The 23,101-nt window shown below is 45.6% G+C and overlaps 1 protein-coding gene and 1 pseudogene across 4 annotated transcripts in view; one reads left to right on the forward strand and one right to left on the reverse strand.

The window, feature by feature from the left end:
• Positions 1 to 23,101, reverse strand: part of TLN2 (talin 2) — a 462,999-nt gene that overhangs the window by 62,652 nt on the left and 377,246 nt on the right. For all 4 annotated transcript variants that reach the window (XM_058665748.1, XM_058665745.1, XM_058665746.1 and 1 more), the window contains 6 exons: positions 22,338 to 22,499; positions 13,761 to 13,901; positions 13,148 to 13,329; positions 11,328 to 11,460; positions 8,678 to 8,779; positions 1,800 to 1,970 (listed from right to left, as the gene is read on the reverse strand). In XM_058665748.1, coding sequence (XP_058521731.1) covers positions 1,800 to 1,970; positions 8,678 to 8,779; positions 11,328 to 11,460; positions 13,148 to 13,329; positions 13,761 to 13,901; positions 22,338 to 22,499 — 891 coding nt within the window. The remainder of the gene's footprint in view (positions 1 to 1,799; positions 1,971 to 8,677; positions 8,780 to 11,327; positions 11,461 to 13,147; positions 13,330 to 13,760; positions 13,902 to 22,337; positions 22,500 to 23,101) is intronic.
• On the forward strand, positions 6,208 to 7,721 carry LOC105941924 (heterogeneous nuclear ribonucleoprotein A3-like; annotated as a pseudogene).

The raw sequence follows: 23,101 nt of genomic DNA on the forward strand, positions 1-23,101 counted from the left end.
GAACTGGGGCTGCTGCTTCCTCCTCTCTCCTCTGCTTTATTAAAAGATAATCATCTGTGACATAAGGTATATTATCTTTTACTTTTTTCAGCTATGCTAAGGAGTCACTCTTAATTAACTTCAATATTCAGGTAACAAAACAAAGAAATGAAGTGGTCTAGGAACAGATAGAGTTGGAATGCAGCTCTCATTATATCTGGACCCAAAGCTGGTGCTATTTTTCTCCAGAGCTCATTAAAAATGTAATCTCACATCCTCAGTCAACAGGGATACACAACACCTAGAGTACAGCATGTAAGACCTGGTAGATATTTGCCCAAAGAATAACAGCAAAGATGATGAAGTCTATGCATCAGGCCTCTTAGAAAAGGATTGAGAAAAGCAAACTTTTAGCCTCCCAGGCATGTCTGGGGACATGGCTGTATCAGGATAGATAGAGACTTCAGGGTGAATGACACCACTGAAGCAACAGAAGTGATTGTCACTCATCTGATTGTACTTCATGGTCCAGTATTCCTGGCTGTCCACTACACAGTGTCTCACATGGGTTGGAAACCATTTCAGACATCATTGTAAAGCTTTTGGGGAAGACAATGTCTGTTCCCAGAGATGAGGTTCCCTATAAGCTCTGAATGTGCCATCCAAGCAGACACGCTAACACCTTCAAACCAAGAAAACTCCCACTCCTAACTCTCCTACTGGCACGGAAGCCCTCTCTCACAAGGGAGGAGTCAGATGGCTCTCAACAGTCTAGCAGAAGACACAACCCAGGGTGTAGCAAGTTGTGGCTCTCTGCTCTGAAAAGGCTCAAGGGGCTGATCCTATCTAGGGCATGTATCGCTGGCTAATCACCCACAGTCAAGGTGGCCTTCTCACCCAGCACTTCAGCAACTAGACTGATACTTCTCAAAGGCTCAGAGCAACTTGTGGGCCAGGGGCTGGCTCTTAGTACTTTTACCATTTAAAGTTAGAGATCAGAATTGGGATCTGAGTAATTGTCAGGCACATGAACGAAAAACTCCTAAAAAATGTATAGATCCAAGACACCACTCAAATTGCTAGCTCTTTGGTGCTTCTAAAATATGGTCAGGTGTATCAAAGCTCTGCTTAAACATAGTCAAGGGCCTCCTACCACAAGCAGCAAGGGCCAAATGCCTTAGCATGGAAGCTGACACCTATCAAAACACAGCCCCAATCTTTGTTCCTATTCAGTCATCCCCATGCTCTATATGTTTCAGGTATGTTAGATCGTCTGCTGCCAAAATCTTTCTATAATATTTTCTATGCCTTTGCAACAGGCTTCCCCCATCCTACCCCTTCCTAGTTCCCAAGTCCAAAGTCAAATGTGGTACAAGTCACCTGTGACATGCTGTCAACATCTCCGGCCAGTTAAAGAACTGGGTGACAGAACGGACTGAAGAAATGTTATTCTTACAAACAGGGATTTAAATATTGGCCCTTGAGTCTTTGTGGGCTAGTAACAGGAATGGCATTCACTGGAAACAAGAGTATTCGTTTGTGTAGGTAGGTGGTTACAATGAATAGATAACCACAACATACTATAGTTCACAATCCTTTAATAACCACACCTCATATGGGTCATCCCCAAGGACCCTTGTCTATATACGATGTGAAAGAAATACTTTATAAATAATCCCTCATTATACATATTTCCTGGTTCCTGCCCCTAGAGACTTCTTGGAAGGCCAATGGAAGAGGCATTCCCCTGGAAATGTGCAGAAAGAATACAGGACGGCTTTGTGGTGGTCCCGCCTTGGCCCCGACATCCTGAACCATACCTTGGGGTTTCCTCCTCCTTCTTTGGCTGCATACAACATCTGCAGGGCTGACTCGGCCAGTGTCTTGGTCTGGTCCAGCACCGTCATCTGCTGCTGATGGTCAAGAATCTTGGAGGCAACACCTACCGCTGCCAGGATCAAGGGCTCGAAGTAGCTTGCCAGCTGGGTCACCTTTCAGGACAGAAAAGCCACAGGAGGCTCAGGTCAGTACATGCATCTCCTTAAGAGGTGTCACTGGTGGGGAGAGATTTTGGGACAGGAACCTCATGCCACATATCCCGCTCTCAGTTGCAGGTTTAGGCAGATCTGCCAGTTGACTTACAAAAAGACTTGCTAATTCAGACTTCTGCTTAGCTTTTGCTTCCTTGGGGAAATTTTCATCTCTCTCCTCTCTCTCTCTTTCTTTTTTTGCATGTGGCAGAGAAACAAAACTGGGGAGGAGGATCAGGACTGTGATGGAGGTGGGAAAGGCAAGGAGTAAGAGGAGGAGGCCAAAATGTTATCAGTCCTTCAGAGCTACCAGTAAGAAAGAGCTCACCAGCACTGAGCACAATGTCACCTGCTTATTCCACTATGGCTAACTTTTAAAAAAATACGTATTTCTTTGAAAGGCAGAGTTATAGAGAGGGAAATCTGCTGCTTTACTACATAGGTGGCTGCCAAACCAGGAGCCTAGAACTTCTTCTGGGCCTCCCATGTGGGTGCAGGGACCCAAGGACTTGGACCATCTTTGTTGCTTTCCCAGGCTCATCAACAGGAAGCTGGATTGTAAGTGGAGCAGCTAGGACTTGAACTAGTGTCCATATGGGATGCGGGTGCTGCAGGTGGTGGCTTACGATGCTATACCACAATGCCAGCCCCCACAATGGTTATCTAACAGACACACTTTAAAACACTGGAATAGGGCCACTATAGGCTTTTGCATGAATTTAAAAAGGAGCCTCTTTGGGCTGACTTGACACATGCCAGGCGCATGGTTTGGAAGCAGAAAAGAAGCTGAGTTTGCTGACTCCCCACCTGAGCTAAACAGCTCAGCACAGGGTTCGGTTTTCACAAGTGCAGGCCCTCCCCCTATGAACTGGATTTCATCCTCTCCCCAGGGAAGCATACTTGAACTGCCACCAAAGGAATTGGGACAGTTATGAATTCAGGGCTCAATATGCATCCTCTGTGTCCTAAATAGTGTCATGTTTTTCCGATGACGTTGGCCTCCGCACGGTAGTGTTTGGACTTCTTCCATCCCCTGTGGAAGCTCTGGTTGGGGGTGGGTGACCTCAGAGTAACGTCATTGGAAAGACAACCAGAAGCCCTGAGCGGTTCGCAGAAACAGAAGAACGATAAACGTCCTTCGGGACCAGGGAGGAGAGCTTTCTCTGGTCTGAACCTGGCTCCACCTCTGGACCCCCACCCTCTCTCGCGATGACCATCGGGATCGCTCCGAAAACCCCTCATAGCAAACAATCATACAAACTAAAAAAACCTAAAATAAATAGACAAACAACAAAAAGTAGAGCCTGGAATCTGACAGGAAAGAGCTGGCGTGGATTGGCTCATGCCTCGCTGGGTGGAACACAAAGATTAGTCACTCCTCACCATGGTGTTGGGGATTTCCCTGCACACTCCCCACAAAAACAAACAAAAAAATGTTCAGCACCTTAATTGTCGACAAATGTCTTGTTGGAGTTACAAGTCAGTCTAGATTACCCTAAAATCTGCCAAGATCAGCAAAATTATACTTCAACACAACAAATGGCTAAATACTAAAATGAAATAGACACGAGACAGCTGAATGGTACCTTATAGCCATTTTAAGGTATATAGCAGTCGGTTCTGTATATAAAACTAAAACTGAAATGTCAATGGGCTAATCAGAGGTTGTGGTTAAGAACTTGCTTTCTTTTTTTTTTTTTTTTTTTTTTTTGTAACACACTGGTTACTCACAACCATGTCAATTCCATAATGTTGCAAATTGCTGTTGATGTTATGTTGGGACTCTTGGTTGAATGGGATGATATTCTGCCAGCTCTAACAACGGACCAGAAATGGTCTCCCCAAGAGACTGTTCAACCCATCTGGACAATAAACAGCTGGACTTTATACTTGGTATATGTTTACAAGGAAAGAATCTTGATTGAATTTGAACTGTAATACTGCATCAAGGTGGAGGAAGCCACCAGGGGGGAGGGGTATGGGGGGGAATTCCCAGAGCCTATGAAACTGTAACATAATGCAAAATAATTAATAAAAAAAATAGTGTCATGTTTAATGCATAAGAGTCATCATATTTTCAAGATGAACTATTTAAAATCCCATTTCATGGATGTAACTGTCCAATGTCAAGGGTTGCTCTGTGCTAAGGAAAATAAACCTCAAGCACAATGCTAGGGCCTGGCTCCACCAAAGCAGCAAGGCTGTGTGATGAGCAAATCCATCAGTGGATCTGGACCTTTACAGTTGGTCCGTTACTGAGAAAGAGTATGCATGCAACTTGTTATCATTAACCTTCAGATTCCTCACCTGTGGAACAGGATCTGCTACATCAAGCTCACTGGGGTTATTTAGAGATAAAACAAATGCACACAAGAGCACTGAGCATAGGGGTTCGTATTGTGATGAGGCAGGTAAAGCATCCCATATGGGGCCCTGGTTCATATTCCAGCTGCTTCACTTCTGATCCAGCTCCCTGCTAATAGTATGAGAAAGGCAGCAGAAGACAGCCTATGTGCTTAGTCCTGGTGCAGCACTGGCCAGGTAGCCAGCAGCAGACAGAATCCCCCTCCTCTGTAATTCTGATTGTCGAATAAATAAATCTTAAAAAAAAAAAAGCACAGAGCCTAATAATATCTATAGAATTAGTGCTCACAAAACACCAGGTGGTGCTGGGTTGGGACCTGCACTGTTATGCAACAGTCACACACAAGTGATGAGAAAAGAGATGCATTTTGTCCTTTATCCAGGGAGCTTAGCAGGGACTTTAACACATGTTCTTGTTGAATACAATACATCTGCATCTGAGGCAGCACAGAGTTAAACAGAGCGTGTTGAGTATTTGGTGCATGAGGCTGATGTCCTTGGTCCAGGGAGGCCCTGTGAGTTGAGTGGCAGTCCCCAGAAGGGTCCACATCCTAAACCCTGACACCTGGGAAAGGTGACCTTATGCAGGGAAGGGGTCTCTGCAGCGGCACTGAAGTGAGGCTTTTGAGAAGAGACCCTTTTGGATTAACAGAGTGAATTCTACATCCAGTAAAATGCATGAATATGAGAGACAGAGATGAGACACAAGGGGACAAGGAGGTCACAGAGTCAGAAATTGGAGAAGAGTCAGGAAAGGCAGAGAACGGATCCCACAGACCCCACAGAGTCTCCTCTGCCACCTCCTGGGGGAGCCTGGCCCTGGCAGCACCCTGACTGGGCACTTCAGGTATCCGCACTACGAGAGAACACATCTGTTGTTTTCAGCTGCCCAGCCAATGGTGGCAGCTACAGGTATAGTCAGATGGAGTGTGTGAGTTTGTGTTGTTCATCACTTCCAGGTGATGTTGGGTTGGGACCTGTCTGCAAGGCATCAGGGGAGACAGTGTGGGGAGCCATGCACAGCCCAGGTTATGTGCACAGTGAGCCCAGCGCTTGGTCCATGCTGCTGTGGTAGAAGGTGGGAGACTGACTCAGTTAAAGGGACCAGTGTCACTTTCTAAGTCAGGGGACATAAAGACTTAGTTTTTGGATAGAGTTTGCTCAATGATGGAGTATACTGCCATGCACACTTGAAAACATAGACAATGATAAGAAAAGCATAGAGAGATAGACACAGATGGGGATAGGCACAAAGGTTTTTCTCTTGATGCTACTCATGAACATGTGAGTCATCCTCTATGCTAACCAAGAGCATGTACAGACAGGAACATGGCCCTCCAAAGACGGGCAGCAACACCTTTCTGCAGGAGTTAGAATCTAAGGCAACTTCTCGAACACTGGCTTCTCTGCGAGACTTAGTTTCCCCAAGATGGGCAAAAAGTGACCATCCTCCAGGTCTGTCCCCTCTCTCTTCTCAAACCTTTTTACTCAGAGGCAAACAAAACCTCTTCTTTTAAAAAATTTTAAGCTCTTATTTATTTGAAAGATGGACAGGCACAGATATCTCTCTTGCAGGTTCACTCCAGAAATATCCACAATCACTGGGGCTGGGTCAGGCTGAAGCCACGGGTTGGGAACTTAATCTGGGTCTCCCACTTGGGCAACAAGGACTCTAATACTCGAGCTATTGCCTACCACCCCTTCTCTTCCGCCTCATCAGCCCTGGTGCACATTAGTAGTAAGCTGGAGTCGAAGCCAGGAGTTCATCCCAGGTAATCTAAAATGGGATATGGGTGATTAAACTCGAGCTGGAAGAGGCGTGTCCAGTCTCAAAATGGAGGTAAAACAGTCACCTGGTCGCCCCTAGTCCAACTCTGGCTGTCGCTGCCCCCCAGGGGAGGAGGGTCATGAGCTAAAGGAACCAGAGCAGTTGAGGAAACTGTTCATTGGTGGTCTGAACTTTGAAACTACAGATGATAGCTTGAGAGAACATTTTGAGAAATGAGGCACACTGACAGATTGTGTGGTAATGAGAGACCCCAAACAAAATGTTCCAGGGTGTTTGGTTTTGTGACTTACTCTTGTGTTGAAGAGGTGAATGCAGCAATGTGTGCTCGACCACACAACGCTGATGGGCGTGTTGTGGAACCAGAGACCTGTTTCTAGAGAGGATTTGGTAAAGCCTCGTGCCCTTCTAACAGTGAAGAAAATTTTTGTTGGTGGTATTAAAGAAGATACAGAGAAATATAATTTGAGAGACTACTTTGAGAAGTATGGCAAGATTGAAACCATAGAAGTTATGGAAGACAGGCAGAGTGGCAAAAAAAGAGGATTTGCTTTTGTAACTTTTGATGATCATGATACAGTTGATAAAATTGTTGTTCAGAAATACCACACTATTAATGGGCATAGTTGTGAAGTGAAAAAAGCCCTTTCTAAACAAGAGATGTAGTCTGCTGCTGGATCACTAAGAGGCCGTGGAGGTGGGTCTGGCAACTTCATGGGTCATGGAGGAAACTTTGGAGGTTGTGGAGGTAATTTTGGCCATGGTGGAAGCTTTGGTGGAAGAGGAGGTTATGGTGGTGGAGGTGGTGGCAGCAGAGCAAGGTATGGAGGAGGTGATGGTGGATATAATGGTTTTGGAGGTGATGGTGGCAACTATGTGGTGGTCCTGGTTACAGTAGCAGGGGAGGCTATGGTGGTGGCGGACCAGGATATGAAAACCAAGGTGGTAGATATGGTGGAGGAGGAGGATATGATGATTACAATGAAGGAGGAAATTTTGGAGGCAACTATAGTAGTGGTGGAAACTACAATGATTTTGGAAATTATAGTGGACAACAGTAATCAAATTATGGGCCCATGAAAGGGGACAGTTTGGTGGAAAAGGCTCAGGCAGTCCCTAGGGTGATGGTTATGGATCTGGTAGTGGAAGTGGCAGATATGGTAGCAGAAGGTTCTAAAAACAGCAGAAAAGGGCTACAGTTCTTAGCAGGAGAGAGAGAAAGGAGTTGTCAGGAAAGCTGCAGGTTACTTTGAGACAGTCATCCCAAATGCATTAGAGGAACTGTGAAAATCTGCCATAGGAGGAACAATGATTCATAGTCAGAAAAGTTACTGCAGCTTAAACAGGAAACCCTTCTTGTTCAGGACTGTTACAGCCACAGTTTGCAAAAAATGCAGCTATTGATTAACGCAATGTTGTGTCAATTAGATGTACAATCCTGAGGTCTTTTATCTGTTGTAGCTTTGTCTTTTCTCTTTCTTTTCATTACATCAGGTATATTGCCCTGTAAATTGTGGTAGTGGTACCAGGAATAAAAAATTAAGGAATTTCTAACTTTTCAAAAAAAAAATAAAGAAAATGGGATATGGGCATTACCAAATGGCTGTACCAAATGTTTGCCAACTCCCCCTTTTTTCTACTTGTAAAGAAACCCAGTTGAAAAATAAGAATGTTCACACATGAAAAGGCAGAGATACAGTGACCCAGCACTACCCAACACCCTTCCTTGCAACCAGTGGGAAATTCAGCGGGTCCTGGAGCTCATCTATAATTTGAAGAGGCAAAAAGATCGATTTTCTAAAATCAATACCTGCCAAGAAGATTTTGGCTGATGCCTTTGTTCATATGCACTCTTCTGGTGACTGTTCTGGCAATTGCCTGGAAGCTAAAATGCACTTGGTGGCCTCTTCCTCCGGGGACACAGACTGCGCAAGAACTGGGCTTCTCTGGAAAGACTTTCAAGGTGAACCCCAACAGTCTAAATACTGTTCGGCACTTCAAACAATGTGGGACAGACCTCAGAGAAAGCACTCCTTTGAAGTGGCTATAGGGAGGCTCTGGCTGTTCAGAGCCAAGTCCACAAGTCCACAAGCTCCCAAACATACTGCATTCAAAATACACCCTTCACACACAGGAACAGAGCCAGCCCACCAGCAAGGAGACAGCAGACAGATCCCAGGCAGGGACTGTCAACTTCCAACACTGACTTATTTCAGCAAAGGTCAAGGACAATAGATGACTCTATGAGTCCTGGTGCCTCAAGAGTCTCACCCACAGCCTGAGAAATTTCACTACAGTTTTATCTCCACCCTAGGGGAACACAGAACGGGAAGTGGTCGTCTCGGAAGTACAGGCCAGAGAGAGCCGAGTGCTGTCTTCTGCAGGTAAAGTCGAAACCGATCTAGGCCCTGCAGGTTTCCAGAAGAATCAACAACAAAACCAAAAGACACCTCTGTCTCATGCACACACACAGGCTCTCCAGAGCAACCACTTGGGGTGGAGGGTGGGGGTCCATTACCTTATGTCCCAGCTGTGCTGCTTCTCCCCGAGCGGCGGTGGCAATGGGATCAATGAGGTGCCCGATTTCTTGGACCACTGAAGTCAGCTGTTCCTGCAGGGCCTGATAAGGACAGAGCTGTAAGGTCCACTTGACACTGGCTCCCCACAACACTATACCAATTCAAACAGACCTATAGGCAAGGTGAGGGTGGCCACAGGGATGCCATCAAAGGCTCGATGCACACCACTCAGCCACTGTGCCCTGACCTTCTCAGTGATTTCCAATGCCCCCTACTCCCTCTGCCTCACCCTTCGGCTCTACTCCATCATTCCTCCTGGCAATAAGAGGCAAGCCCCAGAAATGCTTTTCCTCCTGGCTCCTGCCAGCCCTGCCCACTAAGGCTACTGGCAGCAATCCCTTAGGCTATTCAGCACAATTACTGGAAATGTGGAACAGATGGCTTTCCAAGAAGGAAGGACAACTTGGTTCAGAGACCCCTAACTGGAGTTGGAGAAACACTCAAGTCACTGTGTTCTCAGCACTTCAGGTGAGAGAGAGAAGGGTGATGTCAAGATAAGACCAGCTCCCTCAAGGCAGGGAGATGCTCCCCACGCTCATCTCCCTGCTCAGTGCACCTGGTGATGTGCCTGCCAATACTGAGGACAGAGCCCTCATGGTGCTGCTTTTCAGGTTTCTGGATGGCAAACTGCTCCTCCCCGAAGAACTGGACTCACTCCATAAAGACATAATAGGGCAGGACAGCAAACCCTGATGGAAGCACGAGGGGATGGATACCACTAGCCAGTAGTGGGAGAGCACCCACCCCTCTGCAGGAATCTTCTTGGGAGCTTTGCTGGCAGGATCAGGACTCACAAGCTCCAACCTGGGAGACTGGAAGGCTGCACACACCAAGGCAGAATTAGGTGATGCCTGACAAAGTGGCAATGTCCTGGTCACCAAAAATGAGAATCGATATCTTGCTACATTCCCAGAGAACAACACTGCAGGTCTGTGGACAGAGTTTGCTCAATGACGGAGCATACAGATATGCACACTTGAAAACATAGACTAGGATAAGAAAAGCATAGAGAGCTAGAGACAGACAGGGATAGGTACAGGCTTCCAAGCAGTTCAATGGCTTCTTTTAGCCCATGACTGACTATACTCAGATTCATAATGTGAGTTGAGTCCAGGAATACAAGCATAGTCTAAAAAGGCTTTTTTTTTTAATTATGGAAGGTTTGTTAAATTATATATTGAAAAATCAGGGAGCACAGAAAATTAAAGGGGAATACCTTCATCCTGGTGAAGAAGTCAAAAAAGCAGATCCATGTTGGAAGAGATGTGGAAAGAATGGGAACAAGTGTGGGGTGCTCCCATGGGGCTTGGCCTTGCCTGCTGATCTTGCCACTGGATATAGGGGATATGCAGTCAGCGATAACTCCTCAAGCAGTGCACTTACGTGCACCTTTCTGTATGCATACTGTACTTAAATAACAGGTTCAAGGAGTAATTCTAGTGCTCCACACAGCACAGGAATGCTTGCCCCTCCCTTCTTTTCCTGGACATGGAGGGAGTAGCAGGGAAGCTAGAGTGAAAACAGTTTTATTCATAAAACTGAACAATACTAACTGCCCTGGGCTACAACAGAGTTAAAACAGGTGTTGCAGTTTTCTTTGTAAGGCATTAAGAAAAAATTCAATTAGTGGCTTTGAGTTTGTAAAATATACGAGAAACTGAACCTAACTACTATATACATGCTGTCTTGTGACATTCTAACTTTGGTCAACTTAAAAAATGTTCTGTTTACTCAGGCAACGGGTTTTCAGGCTCCTACAACTATGAACGTTGCAGTGTCTAAAGTGATCTGGGCCTAAAATCTTCTTTTGGTCCCACTGTCACATAGAAGGGAACTGTAAACCTTGGAAAAACAAAACAATAAAACATTCAGACTCTGACAACATTCCTGACGATAGTATCTAAAGCTCCTGGGTAATGAATTCAAGAGCAGTAAGGAAAGCATCAGCAACCAGACCACCCACGTTCATTAGGTGCCACCTGAAAACCAGGCTTTAGGCTTTCAATGCAGGAAGGAGGGTGAACCAAGAGGCTCTGCACAGCTAAAGGGCAGGAGAGCAGGGGGACCTCAGAGAAGAAAAGCAAGAAAATCCTATTCCAAGCTTCTGGAAAATAAGCTAGAAAGGACAAAATGGCTCTAAATTAGTAACCAAATGCAAAAGATTAAGTCAGAATCTCGGAATCCTTTCTTTCTGAGTGGATCAAATGCATAAATAGAGTTAACACCAAGCTTATCCACTGAGGCAAAAGTGCACCAATGTCAACAGAAACACCCACAATTTACATGCACAGGCTTACTGAAGTGCTAAACTGAATATGGCAACCTTGCCTTACCGACACACTCCAAATGACCACACATGGAGAACTTCCCTCACATTTCTGCCACACTCTCATACTAGGTGTAGTCTCTGCCCAACCCAGCCTCTGAGCATCTGTACCATCCTTCTAAAAACCTCTCCAGGTTAGCTGGCTCCCAGGGGAAGGTGGTCCAATAAGCAAACAGAAACATTCTGACAGCACTCACTCACCCTCCCAAAGCCTAACACCGAGATTCTTCAGCACTTCTAGTCACCCCAGCATCCCAGCTTACCTCCACAGAGATGTCGTCCCTCGTGGCCAGGTTCTGGCTGACAGCTGCCAACGAAGCCTGCTCGATGTCCCGGATGCACCGGTTGATGCCATCGATGGAATAGTCACACTCTCTCTGCCCCGGAGCCTTGTCCCTGAAAGGGATGGTGGAGGTCAAACACAAACTCTGTGAGGCTCAAGTACCATAACCTGCTCCAGCCATGGTGAGCCAGGAGCCTCTGTCCATTTTGCACCACACAAAGTCACCTTTTTAAGGAGTGCGTCCCCGATCCTTGATGGACAATGCCCATATATTTCTTAACACTTGAGACAACAGGACTTACTTCTCATGGAAAGGATATGGTTCTGCCCTCTGTCTCGTGCTATTACGTGCAACTGCAAAACACAATGTGGACTTGGGTTCTACGTCCACTGACTTATGGGCAGGGCCCTTATATTTTGAAAAAGGCCAATGCTATTTATAGCAAAAGCTTCTTATGTTCTCCACATTACATAGTAATCACAACACCCTGGGTTATGACAGGAGTTAAAAATATTTAGATTTTTCTGTGCAAGGCATTGAGAAAAAAGTTAATGGTAGTTTTGAGTTTCAAAAACAACTGTGAAACTAAAAATACCTAAGGAAGGAGGTACACTGCATACTGTAAGATACTAACTTGGGTCATCTTCAGAAATGTTGTATTTACTCAGGGGGTGATTTTCCAGGCTCCTACTGTCCCCAACAAGGTTGGAGACTCCTGAAGTTACTGTAAGTACAAGACTGCTCTTTTTTGTTTTTAAAAATTTATCTATATATTAGAAAAGCAGAGTTACAGAGAGAAAGAAAGAAAGAGAGTGCGCACAGAGGAGAGAGAATGTTCCAACTGCCAGAATGAACTCCAAATGGACACAAGGGCCAGGACTGAACCAGGCTGAAGCCAGGAACCAGGAGCTACCACATGGGCACAAAAGTACAAGGACTTGAGTCATCCTTTGTTACGTTTCAGGCATATCAACACAGCGCTGGATTGGAAATGAAGCATCTAGGACTTGAAGTGGTGCTCGTGTAGGATGCCAGTGTTGCAGAGGGTGGTTTAATCCTATGTGCCACAATGCTGGCCCCAGGAATGTTCTTTTTGTCTTTTTAATTAAACTAAGGGAAACTCCAAATCTTGCTAAGTAAATGGTCACACTCTCCAAGTTCCTACATATACATAAAGCACTAACACAGAAAGGCTGAGTCTGGAGCCTGGGTGTGACCTTGTGACTGTCACCCAAATCCTTCCTGATATTTTTTATTAGTAGAATGGAAACAACAGCAGAAAACAAGGCTGATGACTAAATAAAGTACCACAGGTAAAATGCAGGGATGAGTTTAGTAAGTGCTTAAATTTGCTATTACACAGCTGGCATGATGCTGGCATACATATGGGTGCCTGTTTGTGTCCTGGCTGATCCACTTCCCAATCCAGCTCCCTGATAATGTACTTGCAAAGCAGCACAGGATGGTTCAAGTCTTTAGACACTCACCTGGGAGACCTGGAAGAAACTCCTGGCTCCCAGGTTTGGACTGGCCCGGTTCTGGCCTTATAGCTATTTGTGGAGTGAACCAATGGAATGAAGATTCTCTCTCTCTCTTTCTCTTTCTTTTCAAGTAAAATAAAATATCTTTTCCAAAAAATTGCTATTAGACTAGCATCACCACTAGTGTCAAAGAGACAAAGAAAAAAGGTGAAGACAGTGATCAGCCATACCACTATGACATGAAAAGCCTGGGACGCTTATCCCTTTCTTGCCCTGTTCAGACACAGGCTGGGAAAAATCTCCAGGAGGGAAACTGACCTGATAGATGTAATGAGGCTCTTGATGGAGTCGGACACAGTGTGGGAATGTCCAGCAAGCACAGACCAGGTGGGTGGGTCTTTTGGGTTGATGGCCAGGGAGCGTGCGGTGCGGATGAGGTATGACGAGCTCTCCAGCATAGTCTTGGCTGAGACCAGGATGGGTTCCTGTGCCTGGGAGCCCTAAGACCAAACAACACAGAAGTCAAGGGTAAGCTGCATAGACCTGCGGGAAGAGTGGGGTACTACCAAGTCCTGCTCCTCGCCAAGTCACCACCTCTGCCCTTTAGGAGACACAGAAGGCATTGACATGTGGCATCTGGATGGTGGAGAGTGGATCCATCTTCACTCCTTCAACAGCTTTTGTAAATGAGGTACATTCCAGCAAAGAATTCACCCCAGAATGATGCACAGCCTTCAATACACACAGCCAGGATACTATCTCCCAAAAAAGGAACAGACGGCAAGATTCAGAACTCTGCTTACAACATCCATAGGAGTAATGGTGGCCTCTCTCATAAGAGAGCTTAGAGTTTTAACTATCCATGCTCATTCAGTGCCACACAAAACCAACTCCACATCCCACCATTCCCATTGCTGCAGAGATGCCCTACCTCTGAGCTGATCTGGGCAGGAATGCTGACAAACTCAGGGTTGGAAGCAAATGCTGTCAGGTTCTCCACGGCTTCAATCAGGGGTGCGGTGGCCACACGGCACTTATTGCGGTTGTCTTCAGAGAAGTCCCCATCCAGGGCCTGGTGGGAGAAGATGTGGAGCTCTCACTTCACCAGAAAGTGGAAATCACCCCCAGAACCACAGCAGTGTCTTATGGGTGAAGGAAGGTGCCTCCATCACAATACTGAAAATGAAGTATTGACAAACAACTACGAACAGATGCCACCAATCAGAGGGATCCTGGTGGCCACCCTAAAACATGGGAGTGTAGCTACCAGGACTGCAGACCTCTAGGTCAGTCAACTCTCTGACTCATACGATATAGAAAAAGATACATGGGTCCGGCGGCGTGGCCTAGAGGCTAAAGTCCTCTCCTTGAACACCCCGGGATCCCATATGGGTGCCGGTTCTAATCCCGGCAGCTCCACTTCCCATCCAGCTCCCTGCTTGTGGCCTGGGAAATCAGTCGAGGGCGGCCCAAAGCCTTGGGACCCTGCACCCACGTGGGAGACCCGGAAGAGGTTCAAGGCTCCTGGCTTCAGATCAGCACAGCACCGGCCGTTGCGGCTCACTTGGGGAGTGAATCATCAGACGGAAAATCTTCCTCTCTATCTCTCCTCCTCTCTGTATATCTGACTTTGTAATAAAATAAATAAATCTTTAAAAAAAAAAAAAGAAAGAAAAAGATACATGCCCTCCAAGTCTTTGTTGCCGCCATTTGTGGCTGTATCACTTCCTTCTCTACCCATGAGACTATAATCCTTAGGTCCTTCTCCCCCATTTTCATTCAGAGTATTTTTTTAAAAAAATATGTATTTTTTAATTAATTACATTGCATTATGTGACACAGTTTCATAGGCTCTGGGAATCCCCTAACCCCTCCCCGTACCCTCCCCCCATGGTGGATTCCTCCACCTTGTTGCTGTATTACATTTCAAATTCAGTCAAGATTCTTTCATTGCAAGAGTATACCAAGCATAGAGTCCAGCATCTTATTGTCCAGATAAATTCAACAGTTTCTTGGGGAGACCATCTCTGGTCTGAAGGCAGAGCTGGCAGAATATCATCCCGATCAATTTAAAGCCACAACATAACATCAACGACAGTTTACAACATTATGGAATTATTACCAATATATTAAAAAAATGCAAGTTCTTAAACACATCCTGTGACTACTTCATTGACATTTCAATTTTAGTTCATACACAGAACCAGCTGCTATACACCCTAACATGGCTATAGGGTACTTTTCAGCTGTCTCACGTCTATTTTCATTTTAGTATTTAGCAGTTTATGGTGCTGAAGAATAATTTTGCTGAACTTGGCAGATTTTAGGATAGTCTAAACTGAGTTATAACTCTAACAAGGCATATGTCAACAATTGAGGTGCAGAACAGTTTTAGGAGCGGTGTGCAGGAAATCTTCAATACCTTAGTGAATAATAGTTAATCTTTGTGTCCTACCTAGTAAGATATGTGTGAGTCCATGCTGACCATTTCCTGTCTGGTTCTAAGCTTTCCTTGTTGTTCTCTGCATATCTATTCTAATATTTGTGTGTGTGTGTGTGTGTGTGTGTGCGCGTGTGCATGCGTGCGCACTTCCGGGGGGGGGGGTGCTCTGGAGTGACCTGATGGTCACTGCAACAGAGGGTGGGGATCCAAAGTTGGAACTCAGTAAGGACTAGAGAAAGCTCCTCTCCCTAGTCCTGAAGGAAGTTTACTGTTCTGTTTCTGCGAACCGCTCAGGGTTCATTCAGAGTATTTCTAAACACTTCATCCTGCATGATACTTATACCTTTGTTACCTTTCTATGTTTTATCTGGATTTCCCTTAAATGACTAGAGGTTCTGCTGGCATAACCACTATTTTGAAACAAACGTAGTGGACTCCAATGGACTAGAACAGAGTAGAATTACTGCCCTCATTACAGCAGTAAGTCTTGTAAACATGGTATAAATTTAATTTAAAAGGCCAGACATAAAATAGTGCCTACTACACCATTCTACCTGAGTAAGGATGTTGGCAGTCAAGTCATCCCCTGGAGTATGGGAAGACTGAAGCAAGCTGTGGGGAGGAGGATTCTAGCTACTAATAAATATTATTCTGTTTCTTCATCAGCTATAGTTTCTAAGATGTATTCAGCTTGAGACAACTAACTGGACCTTTCTTAAAACCTCTCTGCATATAAATATCCAGGGCTGGGCCAAACAAAAACCGGGAGCCAGAAACTATCTCGGTCTCCTACATGGGTATCAGCGGTTCAAGCACTTGGGCCACCTATTGCCTTCCCAGGTATATTAGCAGAGAGCTTCATCAGAATTAGAATAGTTGTGGCTCCAACAGATGCTCTCACACAGGATGTAGGTGCTGCAGGAGGAGGTTTATCCCAATGCACCATAATACCATGCCCCTTCTATTTATCTTGTGCTTCATAATTATAAAAAAAGAAAAGCAGCAGGTAACACCGGCATAGCTGATGAATAGCAGGGGTGAATGAGAATCCAGGAACTTGGGCTATGCTCCAAATGTTTCATACGTAGCTTCCTCACCACGGGTTAACACTTAGAATCAAGGTTGCACAACCCTGGGCTCCACCCACTCAAGACTAAGACTGTTAACAGCCAACAATCTGTGACCCAGCAATAGCACCCCGCCTCCCAGCCATAGACAGACAGCTCCATGTGCAGAAGAATGTAAATGTCCTTGTTAAATGACCAGTTCAACTTTTAATTTAATCTTTATGAGCAATATATAAAAGCCAGTTTAGACAATTAGTGAAACCAAAAGCCAGAGGCACTGACATTCCATTGAAAACTAGGTCTGAGAGGAAAGCATTTGTGCAAGAAGAGGCAAGCACGGTCAACTTGAAGGCTGTTTCTCAATCACAACTACATTCCAATCAAGCCTTGGCAGCTTGGGGTAATAATTACACATGCACAATGCTAAGATTTCCAGAAGAATTCCCACGAGCCTGGCTAATTTACCATCTTGGCTAATGCAGGGCCTGGCTTGCCTTGGCACAGGTCCTGTCCCCTCCACCCCGCCCCAGACGGCACTGACCCTACCCTCACCTCTGATTCTGTCATTCTTCCAGGACTAGTAGAAACCTTAAGTGCTGCTACTCCTTGCTCATATATATAGCCTCAATGGTTTTTAAATATATATATATTTGAAAATATTTATATTTGAAAGGTAGAGTGACAAAGAGAGAGAGATCTTCCACCTGTTGTTTCACTCCCCAAAAGGCCTTAACAGTCAGAGCTGGGCCAGGCTGAATCTAAGAAGGAGATTCATCCAGGTCTCCTATGTGGGTGGCAGAAGCCCAAGTACTCAGGGCCATTGTCTATTGCTTTTTCCCAGGTGCATAATCAGGGAGTTGGACTGAAAGTGGAGCAGCTGACATTTGAACTAGCACTCACAGGGGATGTCAGCATCACAGGTGGTGACCTAATTTACTATGCTACAATGTTACCCTCCAACCTTATTTTTAAAAAAATTTATGTATGTACATACTTATTTATTTATTTGAAAGGTAGAGGGTGGAAGGGAAGGGCATGAAAGGAAAGAAAAGGAAGGGAAGGGAAGAAAAGGGAACTTCCATCCACTAGTTCACTTTCTCAAAGCCCTCAATATGCAAGACTTGGCTAAGCCAGGCTGAAACAGAGCTGGGAACTCCATCCAGGTCTTGCACACGGATGGCATGAACTCAAGAACTTCAGGCACTATATGCTGCATTCCAGACACACTAACAGGAAGCTGGATTGGAAGTAGGCAGGAATTGGGACACAAACCAGGCACTCCAGCCTGGGGAGCAGGCATCCTGAGCAGTGACTTAGCTCTCTGCTCCACAGCACCTGTCTTTGCAAAACCTCACTTCTAACAGCCAGTGATGCAATCTTCACAAATTGACACCATGGCTGGCATGGGTGAGGCAGAAGGAATCTGGACTCAGCCTTCCAGTGTCCGTGTACTGCTGACATTCTGCCTGTTTGGCCTGCAGCACAACATGGAAACACAAGGAGGAGGCTGAGGGGTACCACATGGCAGAGCTTGATACAAGTGTCCTGAGCACAGGTGACTGAGTGAAGCAGGTAGACAGCCAGAGGCGGCCCCAGAGTGAAGGGCACCTTTGTCCCACTTTGCCGCTGTTTGGGTGACTTCTGGTACCCTGCTTCGGTGGGGAATGACAGAGCTCTCAGCTCCACAGCAGGTTGTGAGTTGCCCTTGTTGCTTCCTGCCTCTCTGCCTCTGACCTCTCCCTCTTCCGGCCACCCACAACCCTCTTGGTTTATCAGGAAGGAAGGCACTGGAACACTCACCAATTTGTCAATGAACTTACTCAAACTGAAAATACAACTACCTAGGGGTACATCCCAAGGCATGGTTTTCTAATTAATGTACTTCACCAGACCACACCAGCAGACTAAAACAAACAATGTGGACTTTGTAAAGGAGAAAAATCACTTCTACTGGCCAGAACCAGGCTCTCAACAACTACGGGCCTCCATTTTCAGCAAAAAACCTACTTCCCCCAAGGATATATTTGGCACCAGAAAGGATGGTTTTCACAGGTACTATTTTTACGTTCTAAATTCTCTCACCACGGGGCATGGCTGAACCACCCAATGAAACTCAGTTCTCAAATGTGCCCAAGGGTAAAATTGTATAAGCAAGCACACATTTTCTGGTGGTCATTCCTGGTCACAGAACATCCAGGAGGCCAGCCATTGTGCCAGGCAAAATCCAGTAAGCCAAACTTCCTGGCCACATCAGGGTTAGGTTCCTTTTCGACCTCCTGGGCCAGACCCTGAGTGCTGCTGGCAGAACCTCACAGGAATCTGGGTGAAACAACACTTGGATGTGTACAAGAATCAAAAGTATTCGGGATGAATTTAATTCCAATCCCCAAGTTTCCAGATAACAAAACTAGCACCTGGAGAGTGTCATGAATATTCAAAGCCATCCCACTACTTCCTGGCATGTCTCATGCCACAACCCGAGACTCCTGTTGACCCCTTTCCTCTCCTACTGACCACAGGCAACAGCAAGAAGAATAAGATGTGAGTAGCCCCAGAACTACCCCCCTCCACCCACCCCTGGCCTTTTTCTTAAAAAAAAAAAAAAAAGAAAGAAAAAAAAAGCACAAACTTTACTAACCCTAACCCAAGACATTAGCTGCCCCAGAACTTTTCCCTCTTCTTTCTTCCCAAAAAAACCCCACCTTCACTAACCTTAACCCAAGGGTGACCAAGCGAATCTACTCATAGCCAAGTACAGCTGAGAGACGCCTGATGCCTGCGGTGTGTGCTGGATGGGCTCCACAGCACAGTCCCAAGCTCAGGCACTGCTGAGAGCGACAGGCCAAACTTCAACTTCTTGGGAAAAACAAAAGCTGGGGTTGCATAATTTCTGCTTGGCACTCAAACCGGAGTGACTGCCCATTTGAAACCACATTCCATTCCAAGCATCTGATTCGAGGCTAGGTAAATGAGCTGACCCAAGACAGAAATGCAGCCTGCTGCCCATATGACCACCAGCAAAATGATATTGGCGATGACTAGGGGTGGGTGCCCTCTAATCTGGCATTTAGAGTCATCTCTGGGAAACTGTGGATACGCGGAAGAACATTTTTGCTGAGCTGCACTTTGGAGTCTTAAGGGGTGCCACTGGTGGAAGTTAAGATGCTTGTATGCACAAGGTCTTTATGGAGATAGCTCACCTCCCTCCTTTCTGACTATATAGGTGTGGCTGGTTGGATTTATACCTGGACAACTTCTCTTCATTATAAAGAGAAAGCACTGCACCAAGACACACAGAACTCAGAGTAAAATGCGCACCCAGGGCAACTCTCCTAGGTATTTAGGGGTTAAATATTCATTTTTCTGTTTGACAGGATACTTCATCATCCCTTCAAACAGGAAATCTATTCACTATATGGCACATCATGCATCAGGAAAATTACCTCTTTAGTATTCACTGCTAAGCAAATTGAAAACAAAGCTTGGGGCTTCTGGTCAACCCTGCCACACCAGGCACTCTGAAAGATCAGGAGCAGTTCGACATATGCTTTTGTCGCTCAGCATCACTCCTGATCCCAGCGGGCTCCCGGGAGATGTGCCTTTGTCCTCCATACATTATTGCCACTCTCCGTGCCTCCCCTGATGCTTCTGCACAGGCCTATCTTTGAGGCCATCACAAATGCTCAACTGCTGCAGAGAACTGCAGAGGGTTTGCCACTGTGAGCAGAATCTGAAGGGAAAACGTGATCTGAACAGAGATGCTGTACACAGAGATGGGTCAGGATTTAAAACCAGACAGGTGGTTGCCAAGAAAGAGCTCTGAGAATACCTATAGAATAACATCTTTTCCCAATTTTTGTGGTCCTTACCTAAATCTCATACCTTTAATGAAAAGCACTGATTTGAACTGAGCAAAGTACAATGTGCAGCACCCAATAATAATGTCACTGCTTTTAACCATACACTGTGCTTCCCTTATCTGCCTGATCCAGATTTATATGCAAGAATCCCAATAAGCATGGCTGGGTCTCCTTCTTTCCAGGCTGGGGAGAAGTATGGGGAACAGCATGGCAGGCAGTGAGCAGGGGGTCTTGGAGCTTGGATCTCAACTCCCAACCACCACGCACTGGCTGGAACACCATGGCAAAATTATTCAACCACTCTGTGCCTCAGCTTCCTCTCAGTAAAATGGGACTGATGAGAACAGGGTGCTTGTGTGGACCAAATGAGTGACACACACAAGGCACACAAGGCATTCTTTAAACAGTAAGCTGAGTTCACAGCTAAATGTCTATGATGAAATATGAAGGCAGCTGCCACAGCAGCACAGGCACCAGGGCAATAGCTTCAATGATGTCTTCATTTACAATCTACTTATTAGTGCCGTCAAACAGGGCATTTTTTGCTTATTTCTCCATTAAAAATTTTTCTGTATTTTATTTGAAAGGCAGAGTTACAGTGACAGAGGGAAGAGAGGGATTTTCTATACATTAATTCACTTCCCAAATGGTTGCAATGGCTGGGGCTGGGCTGGAGTTAGGAGCTTTTCTGGGGTCTTTCATATGGGTGGAGGGGCTCAAGCACCTGGGTCATCTTCTGCTGCTTTCCCAGGAGCATTCACATGCAGCTGGATTGGAAGTGGAGCAGCCAAAACTTGAGCTGGCACCCATATTGGATGTTGGTGTCAGCGGTTGGCCTAATCCACCACATGTTACAGTGCCGGCTTCTCTCCACTTAATACACATGTTTAATTTCTCATTCCTTTCTCCGCTTTCCACATTCTTGGTACACACTGTTGATGCACCAACAATGATGGCAGAGCCCTCAATCAGCCACTCAAAATCATGCCAAGTAAACACACTGTGGTAATTCCAGCGGGTCACGGGGGTGGGTATTGGGCATAGCAATTAAGATACCACTTGTGATGCCTGCACCCCCTTATTGAAGGGCCTCATATGAATTTCCACTTCGCTATTTCTGACCCAGCTTCCTGCTAACGTGTATCCGGAACAGCACGTGATAGCATAAGTACCTGGGTTCTTGCCACTCACATGGGAGGACTCAGATTGAATTCTGGGCTCCTGGCTGTGGCTTGGTTCAACCCTGGCTATTGTGTGTATCTGGAGAGTAAACCAGCAAATGGAAGATCTCTGTCTCTATGTTTCAAAAACAACAAATTTTTTAAAATGTTAATGGAAAAACACAATAAAAGGCAAATACATCCTGAAATATATGCATATAAGGTATCTTCAAAACATTTTTGGAAAATATAAAATACATGAATTTCAAGACTTTTTTTGCAAAAAAACTAAATTAAAAATAATTTATTTGACAGGAAGAGACAGAGAACTCCTATCTTCTGGTTAATTCCCTAAATGCCTTCTACGGCCAGAGCCACTCCAGGCCAAAGCTAGGAATCATAAACTCAATCCAGGTTCTTCCCTCACATGCATACAGGAGCACAATCACTTGAGATATCACCAGCTGCCTCCTGGGGTGTCCATGAGCAGGAAGCCAGAAGAGGAAACAGAGCTGGGATCTGAACCCAGGCATTCAGACATAAAATGTTGGCATACCAAGCAGCACTGAAATCTCTATACCAAATTCCCACCCCAAACTCATCTTTCAATTCCACTTTTCCACACTCTCTCTGAAGTACCCTCTTGGGGCTGAAGTCAGCATAGTGTGCTTTTTAGCCAAGCTTTGTGTCCAGAAGGCCTCTTAACTAGGCCTTTCTAATTGGATATCTGTCTCCAAGTGCCTCGCCTACAGAAGTTGGCTAGGCCCTTCTCTCCACCACCTAAAAGGTTTGTGGAGACTGCAGCTATTACTTTTTATGATTATTTTCTCCACTGCTAAGACTTCTTCCTCAGTGGCATCAATCATCAGACTAAATCAGAAGTCTAAACTTCCCTGGAGGTTGGTATAGAGGAGAAGAGCTGTTAACTCTTGTTCTCTTTCCCCTCTGTCAAAAGGGCCATAGGCAATAGAGACCTACCTTGATGGTTTTCACCAGGTTGGCAGTGCTGTTGGCGACCTCTTTGGCTGACTGCACAAAGTGCCTCTTGGCCACAGGGTTGGCTGTCTTGGATGAGGCGATGCGGCAGGCATTGCACAAGGCTGAGGTGTGCTTGGCAACGATCGTGGCAGCCGACAGGACCTACAAAGCATGGGGGAGGGAGCTTAGGTTGCTGGGGTGCAACGAGGTCTAGACTTCTCTTCTGCTCACACACACAAGCCTGTGTGTGGCTGCATGTACACCCAGCTCTACAGCCTGAAGCCCACTCTGAGAGAGGAGTGGGCAAGAGGCAGTAAGCAAGAGACTATGATAAAAGGGAAGGAAATGGGGTGTTCATGCCATGACAGGGAGGGGAAGCTGGTTTCCACACAGTCTCAAACGGATGCAGTGAGCAAGGCTGTGGAACTCCCAGATGGGAGGTCTAGAGTCTAGAAAGGGGCAATTAAACTTTTCCAGTAGCCTCATTAACATAAGTAGAGAAACCAGAGAAATTACATACTGTATCCAACTTTATACATGCAAAATATCTGATCATATAATCAATTTACATAGATTACTACGGAGATTTTACCATCTTTTTTCCAAGTCTTTGAAGTCCAGGGTGTATTTTAAAGTTAAAATCCATCTCAATCTAGACTTGTTACTTTAAATGCTTAATAGCCACATGCAGCCTGTGGCCATCACATTGAAAAGTATGGGTCTAGACCAGTCAATTAAACACCAAGGTGTGTAAGCTCCCTCCT

Source organism: Ochotona princeps, chromosome 6 (assembly GCF_030435755.1).
Source record: "Ochotona princeps isolate mOchPri1 chromosome 6, mOchPri1.hap1, whole genome shotgun sequence".
Classification (NCBI taxonomy): Eukaryota; Metazoa; Chordata; class Mammalia; order Lagomorpha; family Ochotonidae; genus Ochotona; species Ochotona princeps.